General features: G+C 55.1%; 1 protein-coding gene across 3 annotated transcripts in view; it reads right to left on the minus strand.

Annotated features, from left to right (window-relative positions):
* Positions 1-6479, minus strand: part of Mpg (N-methylpurine DNA glycosylase) — a 9243-nt gene extending 2764 nt beyond the window's left edge. Inside the window, exons 1-3 of one of the 3 annotated variants that reach the window (XM_013517826.1) lie at positions 5491-6479; positions 3433-3663; positions 956-1175 (exon numbers count right to left, since the gene is read on the minus strand). In XM_013517826.1, coding sequence (XP_013373280.1) covers positions 956-1175; positions 3433-3651 — 439 coding nt within the window. In that variant the 5' untranslated portion in view covers positions 3652-3663; positions 5491-6479. Of the gene's footprint in view, positions 1-955; positions 1176-2271; positions 2524-3432; positions 3664-5490 lie in introns of those variants that run through there. The other 2 variants (XM_005391675.2, XM_013517827.1) reach the window with 2 other exon arrangements.
* Between the last annotated feature and the right edge of the window lie 4128 nt (positions 6480-10607).

The following is a 10607-nucleotide window of genomic DNA, read 5'->3' on the forward strand; positions in this document are numbered from 1 at the left end:
GCTGGCCTCGAACTCACAATGATCCTCCTGTCTCAGCCTCCTGAGTGCTGGGGTTACAGGCGTGTGCCACCACGCCCGGCCTCCACCATCTTTTCATATCCAGTCACCCAGAGTTTCACTCAACATCTGTTTTATGTCAGCCGTTGGGCCAGTCTTGCAGTCTCTGAGTCCTCCAGCCCTGGAGGCTCTTGCCTTAGATGCCTCCATCTGTCTGCTCTGTACTTGCTCAACAAATGTGTGACCCTGCAACATGCCAGACTGTGAGTTCCTCACTGGCCATCTCTGGCATTTGCCCATCTGGAAGCAGGCATGAAGAGCCCAGATGCTGGGACTGGCTAGGAAGGGTGGGCCAGACAGATGGTACTCCTGGACAGCAGTGGCTTTGACAGGACGGTGCTCTGGACCCAGGTGCTGGCCTGCCTCATGCTCTGAGACACCACCCAGAACATAGGGCTACCACACTGACCAAGGACAAAGCCAGACCAACAGAAGTAAGCAAGTTCTCCCAGGAGCACTCTGCTAATGACCTTCAGGGCCAGAGGATTCTCTGGTGGGCGCCATCCTATGCATTGTAGGGAAGTTAGCACCATCTCTGGCCTCTACCCACTAGATGTCAATAGCACCCCCTAGCTATGATGACCAGAAAATGTCTCCAGATGTTGCCTGATGTCCCCTAAGAGGCAGAATTTCCTCTGGCTGAGAACTGATCCAGACTTCCAACAGGCCAGTTGGAAAAGCTCCTGCCTAAGCCCAGCTTACCCCAAACTAAAGTCACCTCATTTTCCCGGGACTATCCCCTTCCAAATCATTGCAACCAGAGCTCCTGACACCTAGACTTGACCCTTGGCAGCTCCCTGTTTAAATGCCTGCCCACCCATCCTCCTAGGGCCTCCCCAGCTGCCAGCTGATAGGGCTCTGCCAGCTCTTCTGCTCCCTCATGCCCAGCACCACTAACCTTGGCTAGAGACATTCATGCAGAAGTACATGCCATAGATGAGGTACACATACAGGGTCCCAGGCTTCATGAACATGCTGCGATTGCGGGGGGTCTGCCGGCCTCCCCTTGAGTGGGCAGCTTCGTCCTCGGGTCCCAAGTATGCCTCAGTTTCCACAATGCAGCCACGCAGTTCTGTGCCATCACCAAGTCGCCGGACAAGGACCTGTGGGCAGTCAGTCTGCTCAGGGCCAGAAGGATAGGGCTCTACACAATCTGACAGTCCCCACTGGACCTGCTCTCCCCAACTTGGGATGTGCCAAGCCTTTCCACCTGGCTCCTCCATCCTGCCTTTTCTGTTGCTCCTGCTCAGTACCTGAATGCCATGGAGGCCACCAGCCCTGCTTGACCATCAGACTATAAGCCCTGTTCACTGAGGGTCCTGACCACAAGTTGGAGCCACCTTAAGCTCTAGCTAGGACTTGGTTCACTGAGAATGCGCTGTGAAGTTCAACCTTCAGGTCATCTCAGTTTCCTCACCTCCTTCCCCAGTTTCCCTTAAGGGAACGGTAAATGTTCAGCGTGACACCAGATAGTGTAGAAGAAACAAGGGTGTTCCCACGTAGCCTCTTACGATATTCTGGAGCCTGTGGCATGTCCCCAACCTGGCCTCATCCAGTAGCCACAAAGAGCCCTTCACATGCAGCTCCCACCCACCAGTTCTTAGATGTTCTGAGCAGTGGGATCAGCTACCCTGCAGTGCACCAGCCTGGACCATGGAATGGCCAGCATCCCACTCCAGTATCTGCAACTCCAGGCCTGACTAAACCATGGTTCACAATGGAGCTTCAGAGACCAGTCACATCCACAGCACTTGCCCATTCTTTAGATTAGTTGGACAGTCAGGTCACCACTGCCTCTGCCCAGGTAGCCCCATGGTACCTTGAAGGTATCACAGGGCAGGGTAGAGGGATGAAGAAGGTCAGTGTCTGTCCTATAAGCTCAGAAATCCGTGCAGGCATTCAAAGCACTGAAGATAGGAGTGAACACTTCAGGCTTGGCTAGACTACCTCCAGGAGAGAAGGGGTAGCCCCATCCCATCTTTGTGGGTGCTCAGAGGAAGCATTCCTCCAGTGGCTTCACTCTGCAGGCTCCCACACCTCCAAGGGGACACACAGGGTAAGACACCCTCTTTTCTGCTGGACATCATTTTGTTCACAATAGGCTCAAGTAGGTATGGCAGGGGCCTAAAGGGAAACTAACACACTGAGCATGCTGAATAGACTGTTGTGCTGTGGCTGCTGCCCTTTGTCCCTTAACCCAGGCCCGAATCGTACCTGCTCCACTGGCTGTTTTGTCACTGCAAAAATGGGCATTATTGAGGTGTTTCAGATGGATCCTGTGAACAATGAAAGCATCCTCACAGGAACAAAATCTTATCCCTTCTCTACTAGGTTAGGGTCTGTTCTGTTCTAATTCTTGATATAAGGTTTTCTCTTTTTTTGGCACAAGTTTTTTTATCAGTTACTGAAACTCACTCTCATTGGCTATTTTAATCTAAAAATAGGGCCAGGAATATAGCTCAGTGGCACAAGTGCCTGCCTGGCAAGCGCAAGGTCCTGAGTTTGATTCCGGTACCGAAAAAAATATATATATAATCTAAAAATAGGCTTGTTAAAGGACAAACAGCCCAGGGAATCTCAGCCCAGAGAACCAGAAAGTCAGGCCTGGGGTACAGGCATCCTAGAACAATAGCCGGTGATACTCTGCACAGACTCAGCCAAAACTCCAGTTGTGCACATGTGAAAGGCTGCTCCACAGGCACCCCAGGATGGGCCTTGGGCGGGCCCTGCTTCCCTTTCCAAGTATGCCTGGCAGAGCCCAGATCCTGACTTGTACTGACCCACAGGGGCCACTAAAAAGGCAGCAGTGGCATGATAAGCCGCACAGTGAGAAGGTGAATGTCCCAAGGGAATTCTGATGCTGGCAACCCAATGGTGGCCTCAGTCACAGTTCTTATATGTCTAAAACTGTCACTAATGATACAACCAAGCCCCACCAGGAGCACCATGTTAGGAGATAGGCTGGACAACCGTGGCCCCTCAAAAATGTGGGAGCCAACACTATTCATAGTCCTGGCAAGTAACCTGCCCCACGGGGAAGTGGGTTGTCTCAGGTAGAACAGGGACAAAGCTCTATTTCCCAGGTGGGGAAAGCTAACAATGCAGAATTCTTGTCCCTGGTCATAATAGGAGGCTGACAGCGGCTGCCCAGCCTCCACTGGAGCCAGCAGCACTGGCAATCTCCTCATTCTTCCCAGGGATCCCCGTCTCTGAGATGAACTATCCAGGGACCAGTGTGGACAAAACAGCCACTTGCATGAACACAAGAATGGTCAACAAAGAGTAAGTCACCAATGATGAGACGGCTGGGTGCAGGATACCTGCATGGCCTGCACTAGCACTTCAGCAGAGACCATACTGCTACATGTACATTACCTGTCCCAGAAATGCCCGGGCCAGGGAGACTGCTGGCTGGTCAAAAAACTCTGACCCCAATCGAGCAGAGTGGTCCTTTGGGTTCTGACAGAAATAGATGCTGCGCTGGGAGCCCAGGGTTAAGCGTGGTCCCAAGTAAGCCTTCTTGGAGGAAGGCATCTGGTCTGTGTCTGTTGGGCTCTGCTGCTCTGCCTCTGCCAGTTTCTTTTTTTGCCTCATCCTTCAGGAAAGCTGTAATGGGAAAAAACCAAATTAAGTATCTGAGTAGGAGGGGATAGATAGTTGTGTGGTGAATCAGGCTCAGGGACTTCCAGCAGCAGATGGGGCTGAGCACAATGGCACATGCCTATAATCCCAGCTACACTGGAGGCTAAAGCAGGAGGACTGGAAGTTCAAGGCCAGCCTGGGCAATTTAGTGAGACCCTGTCTCAAAAATATTTAAAAAGAGCCAGCTGTGGTAGTGCACAGCTATAATCTCAGCATTCTCCTGGAGCCTGAGGCAGATCACCTTGAGTTCAAGGCCAGCCTGGGCCACATAGTGAGTTCAAGGCTAGTTTAAACTACATGGTAAGACCCTGTCTCCAAAAAAAGAAAAAAAAAAGTTTTAAAAGGGTTGGAAATATAAAGCCAGGCATGAGGGCTGGGGATTTAGCTCAGCGGCAAAGCGCCTGCCTGGCAAGTACAAGGTTGTGAGTTCGATTCCCGTTACAGGAAAAAAATAAATAAATAAAGCCAGGCATGGTGGTGTACACTTGTAATCCCAGCACTCAGGAGGCTGAGGCATGGGGATTGCCATGAGTTCAATGTCAGCCTGAGCTCCACTTAGACCCTGTATCAGAAAACAAAAAGGGGGTGAATACAGCTTAGTACTGAGCTCAGTCCCCAGTACTGAAAAAGATGTGACTGCTTTTTCTTCATCAGCAAAGTGGGGGTACCTACCTCCTGTGTGGTTATGAGGCACAAACAATGTCACAGCTGACATTCGACCTCAGGGGCCCTTGGGAAATGATCACAGGTGATGACAGGCTGCTGGTGGTAGCAGTGTGGCCACTCTGTCCCACATACCCTGCACACGTGGAAAATGAACAGCTTGGGTGCGTGAGCTGTAGGACCTGGGGAGGGGGCAGTTGGTGCTTAAGACTTGAACATGAGCGCTAGGATCTCCTCATTCCCATTCATTATGTGAACTCAGAGGGGGCTTCTCAGTTTGTTTCTGGAATGCTGCTCTTTGTATCTAACCTTGGGCAAGAATTTAAAAACACAGCTCTGACCTGGGCAAGATCTGGACAGTGCCTGGCAGAAAAATAGACTTGGGTTCTTCCTCTCAACTGCATGACTGATAGGTGAGCAAAGCTCCTACTTGCCAATGCTTGGGAATGGCCCAGAAGGCCTGGCACACACAGGTGGGGGAGCATGGGACTGCCATCTGCCCTGCTCCATCCCAACTGCTCAGGGCATGGCCCCTGCAGGTCCCTAATAAGTGCCTACTGCCTCATTGCCCCTCAGCGTATCAGAGTAAGGAGTACGAAGCCAGTAGGACAAGAGCTCTTCCGAGGAGGTTCTCCACAAGGCTAGGGAAATCTGATCACATATCTTCAGCTATTAGAGGGTCAAAGAGGAGAGGGTGTCAAAAAAGACCGTGAGTGGCAAGGCTGCTCCACGGCTGGTCTTCGGCAGTACACAACAGAAACCCATTATTTTTAACATCTGTACTGACGTCCACGTTGGACTGAGACCGCCAGTCCGCCGGGAATGGACGCTGACGTTACCGTCTCTGCAGCCTGGCCCACTGTGCCAGCTCGCCGCGGGCTCAGACTGCGCGACGCTGCGGCCCGGATCTGACCCGGTATGGCCCCGGGCCGGCCCCACCACGTCGGATCACTCAAAGGCTGCTCTGCCCGGACGCCCCTTGAGCGGTGGGCTCGTCCGAAAAACTGAGGCCCCGTCGGGACTAGAGGGCGCAGTCACAGTCACAGTCACCGGTTTCGCCCCAGACTCCTGCCCGGGGCCACGGGGATGGGGCTGCTAGCCGCCGCCGCCACCACTGCGCGAACTCACCTGAGACCCGCCGCGCGCCCGCAATCCGCTGCCCGGAAGCGCCTTCGGGGGCGGGGGCGGGGCGGCGCCTGCGCAGTGACCAAGGGGCGGGGCCAGGCCACTGGGCTCCTCCTTCCCCGCGGCGACTGCAGCGTGGGCAAGTTGTGAGCGAGTCAGGAGCGGAGGCGGCTGGGTGTGCAGCCCTGACCTCGCCCCAAGGAGCCACCTGACGGCCGCAGAGCCCACTCCCCCCGGATGGGCCAAGCGCCAGGCGCCTGGTCTGCCCTCTCGAGGGCCCTGGGCCGGAAGACCTGCGTTGGGAAGGCCTGGGCCTCAGCTTGCGGAGGCTGACGGCGGAGAGCGTGCCAGGAAGGCGACGGCCAAACCTCCGTCCTGGGCTTGTCTTTGCCGACCTCGGGCGCCGAGTGGAGGGGGCAGGAAGTGGACGCCTGGCCTATCCGGAGGCCCTGCCCCTCTGCTGGGGTAGGAAGGAAAGAGGGAACAGCGGGGATTTTGCCACTGCATTGGAGCCCCCGCCCCTCCTGCCGCCCTGGGATGCCGAGAGGGACTCACCCACGACCTGAGAGCGGCCGTCCAAGCTCATTAGCCTCCTCAAGAAGCTGAGGCCAGGACTAGGGCTGTGGGGACCTGTGAACATTCGCTAGCTGATGGCAGCCGCCCTAGACTGATGCCTGGTCCCCAAAACCCACTGCCTGCGGCCTGCCCTGCCTGTAACCTCTAAGTCAGATGCATCTGGGGAGGGCAGTGCCTGACCCAGGGGAAAGACGGCCCGACAAAGGAGGCCCCAAAGCTACCTCCCTCCTAGTTTGCCACTCTCGGGTCTGCTGGGTCCGCTGGACCCGCTAGAGCATAATCACAACCCACCACCCGCCTTCACCCTGTAAAAATCCTGAGGGTGTTGTCCTGAACAGTCTTTGATTGTTGGTTCCCTGGCCCTGGGAAAATACCTACAGGCCTCAGCAGTTGGGTGCCCCATGAGAGGTGCTGGATAGCACAGAGGGACAGGCCGTAATCTGTACAGTTACCCCAGGTAAAGCCAGCGGGCAGGACCCTGGTCTCCAAGTGCTTCTCTTCTGAGCAGCTGGGGCCCAGCTAAAACTTCCTGGGGAAGGAGAGGTAGCTGCTGCCTGCTGCCCACAGCTCGCTGCTTTGAGGGAGGAGCAGCCGCTGCCTGTTGCCTGCTGGAAGCCACCCAGCTGTTTTGTGGCACTGTGTGCTGCTTCCAGGGGCTTCCGGGGGTTTTGAGGGGGGACAGTGTATCATAAATCCCTGCTAATGAGGCAGGCCTGGATGTGACCCCCACCTCCTTCCTCTCATCCCCTGCAGCCATTCCGCCCAAACAATGACTCCCCTTCCTGTGGGAAAATTTCCCCCTCCTTGTCCCTCAAAATCTAGAAGGCGGTGAGGCCTCATTTGTGTCCTTGTGACCCTGATAAGTTCAGGGGAGGATGGGTATATTGGAAATAGTGGGCATTCTGGAGGGTTTTCTTATCCTCACCTTTCAGATGAACAAGGAGAGGCTCATTGCATTCAGTGGGCAGCCTGGCTTTGCCCCAGGAGGACAAGGTAGGACAGGCGCCAGCATCCCACTTGTCCAGATGTTTTGGCCTGAGTAGGGGGCTTGCGCAATCCCCCCCCCAAGGCCAGCCCATCCAGAAGTGGCGGGCTGGGCTTTTTCTCTGTGGTCTGCAGGGCAGGATGGCAAGCTGACCAGGGGCGGAAGGAGGTTTAAGTACCAGGAGAGAAAGGGTTGCTCTGGGCCTCTGCTGTCCTCAGTGTGCCCTGATGCTGGGCTGGGGAGGCTTGTTGGGAAAGCAAAGATGTCAGTGTGAGGTGAGGGTGAAGATGCCCAGGCTGCAGAAGGCTTCAAGACTGGAGTTGGCACTGGGGTGAGCAGCTCTGTGACCCCAACCCACAGGCTCTAGAAGGGCCGGAACTGCCTCCTGCTGTGTGGGTGTGTGGCTATCAGTCCTTGGCTCTAAAGGCCACCGAGACCAGGTTCCAGCATTAGTCTCACTGTTGTAGGCGCTCAGCGCACTGGCTTAGTTTTCTCTCCCACTTGGGGATGGACTGACAGCTGCCAGAGTAGGAGTGGGCAGAGCCAGTGGGCTCCTATGCTATGTGGGTACTCTTCCAGCAGCTTTTCACCTGGCCTCTGTGGCCTTCTGTATTTGGTAGGCCCTGAGGGTAGGGATCAATGGCTCCTTGAGCAGGGAAGGCAGCCACTGTCCTGGGGGGCGGGGGGGGGGGATGGCTGCATTTTCCCTTCAGGGGATTATGCTGCCAGTTTTGCTGTTCTTTGTGTCCAGAAGCTTTTGGACCCCTTTGCTAAGCACTGGGGCATGAGGAGAAGGTAGCTGGCTCAGAAATAGCTGTGACTTCAGCCTGGACCAGCATGGCCCACTTCTGTTTCCTCCCCAAATAGGCAGGGACTGGTTCTGGACCCATCCTTGAATTTCTGCTCCCCAGGAAGGGGCGGTTTCTTCTGAAGTCTTCAAGGCCTCCAAAGCTCCGGGTCTGGTCCCCTAGGGTGGTTACTTGTGGCCTGGAACCTGAGCTGAGGATTCCAAGGTAGCTGTCAGGACTTCTCTTACTGGCCAGGGCTCTACCCACTCATGTGCTGGAGCAAGGCCTAGGGTGGACAGGACCTATGCATCTTCAGACCCATATCTACCACTTCCAGGTATGCTAAGCAATTGCTGATTCTCATTTCTCTAGGGCAGATGAAAGATTGAGGGGCCAGGGGCTGTGTTCCAAATAAGGGCTCCTCCATCAGAACGTAGGGCAGTAGGGCAGACATGAGGCAGCACACACATGTGCAGACATGTATCCATGTGGACTGGTACAAGCTTGAGGACATCTGTATCTGTCCGCTCACACTGTCCTTCTAAAGCCCTTACCCAGGAAGCCAGGCTAGGCTGAGCCTAGGGCTTCCTGGATACAGACACTGGGGTGGGGATCTGCCTGCAGGGAGTTACACTGAAGAGAAGCGTGAGAGTAGGGTTTGCCAGAGGGTCTGTTGCAGATCCCACTGAGCTGGGGGGCCAAGAGAGCCCTGGAGGTATGAACACAGTGGCAAGCTGTCTCTTCCATTAGAGGGGACTCCTGGGCCAGTGTGTGTCTCCTGGCTGCTAGGGGTGAATCTCTGGGTCTAGGAGTAGATCTGGGTGGTGTCCTACAGTGTCCACTGCAGAAAGCGACCTACAGACACCAGATGCCCAGCTGTGGCATGTTTTGGAGACAAGGTTAGTCAAGCATGCTAGGCATGGAGATTGTTCTGTGCCTGAGTCTGGCATGGAAGAAAGGGAGGTGTGTGTGGGCTCCAGGAGCCCTGAACATCTGCACCAGGGCAGCTTCCATTTTGCCTCTGTCCCTGATGCACCAGCGGTAGTCTCCACAGTGAAGGAGTTTCCTCCACCCTGCCATGAGCTTCCAGGGTCTCCCTCTATGTAAGAATTGTGTTGATACTGCTTGTGTTCACAGAGGACTCACTATGTGCATCCACACCACTCTGTCCTGTGGTATGGTTGAAGATACAGGCAGGGGAGCGTTGCCCGGGCTCTCGGCCCTACCACTATGTGCATTTTTAGTTCAAGCTGTCAACTTTATTTTCAAGACATGGTTTGTAGTACACACTGGACACAGCTGACCTTTTGTGTTAGCAACTTAATTCCAAGGGCTGATACCACCAAGTCCCTGAGAATGTGGTTGGGGAGCAGTGGCCTTGTAACTAGCATAGAACCACCAGGTCCCCTATGGAGCTGCCTCTCACTGCACAGGCTGATGGGGGGCCATGGAGCTGGATAGGGGATGCTGCCCAGCACCTGGGGAGCTGTAGACAGTCTGAGGCCTGAGTAGTGGTGAGAAGACCCCTACCCCTATAACAACTCCTGGACAGCCCTGCCTGTTCCCTGATGTCTGCTCCTAGACAGAAGGGATGCCAGAAAACCGCTAAGAACAGCCTCAGCTGAAAGTAGATGGGCCATTTGTGTCCAACTCAGAGAGCAGGAATGAGCCTCCCAGGGGTACTGGTGGGGCACTGAGCCAGAGGAACAAGTAGAGTGGACACAAGAAACACTGATGCCACTCTGTTTGGTGAGCTCAGGAGGAGTGTGCAGCCTGGGGTGGAGAGCGTGTCAGGAAGGTGACGGCCAAACCCCATCCTGGGCTTGCCTTTGCCGACCTCGGGCGCCGAGTGGAGGGGGCAGGAAGTGGACGCCTGGCCTATCCAGAGGCCCTGCCCCTCTGCCGGAGTAGGAAGGAAAGAGGGAACAGCAGGGATTTTGCCCTACCACAGTAGGGGTAGGGAGCCCAAAGAAGGGGTAACTGCTTTGATGTGGGTGTGACTGTGTATATCAGTGTGTAAATACACTGAGTATCCACAAGTGTAAAAGTATGAGTGGCATGAATGTGCCCAATGTATATCCAAGTAGGTGGTGAGTCTGTGTAAACAGTGTGAGCATGTGAGTGTGTAAGCAAATGCATGCATGAATGCCTGGTTGGGAGTGTGTGTGCGTGTGCGTGTGAAGTGAGCAGAGCCTGGTGGGACTTGGTGAGGGTGGGATAAGTGGTTAGTCAGTGGGCCTTTTTTGGGCGGTACTGGGGATTGAACCCAAGACTGCATGCTAAGCAAGTGCTCTACCACTGAGCCACATCCGCAGCCCAGGGTGGGCCTTTGGAAGGGCTCACTGTCCTGGTTGTTTTTGCAGGTACTGGGGATTGAACCTAGGCACTTTGCATTGAGCTATGTCCCCGACCCTTTATTATTTTGAAACAGGGTCTCACTAAGTTGCTAAATTGCAGGCAGGGCCCAAATTTGCGATCCTCTTGCCTCAGCCTCCCACACTGTTGGAATTACAGGCGTGGGTTACTATGCCCAACTGCGGGCTGGTTTTTAGGAGGTCGGAGGATCCCCCACCTTCTCAGCTCAGGCACAAGTTGAGGCAAGTTCGAGACTGGCTCTGGAGCGGAGGAGAAGCTGAGGAGGTAGAACCGATGCTGACCACCAGGTTCCCGTAGGACCTCCCGAACCCAGCCACAGGTGTCTCCGCAAGCGGACCGGGAGAACAGCACCGCCAGCGGCCTTCCCGGAGGAGGTGCCGCGGCGGGCGGCGCGC

This window comes from Chinchilla lanigera, unplaced genomic scaffold, assembly GCF_000276665.1.
Source record: "Chinchilla lanigera isolate Chin_1 unplaced genomic scaffold, ChiLan1.0 scaffold00041, whole genome shotgun sequence".
Taxonomy (NCBI): domain Eukaryota; kingdom Metazoa; phylum Chordata; class Mammalia; order Rodentia; family Chinchillidae; genus Chinchilla; species Chinchilla lanigera.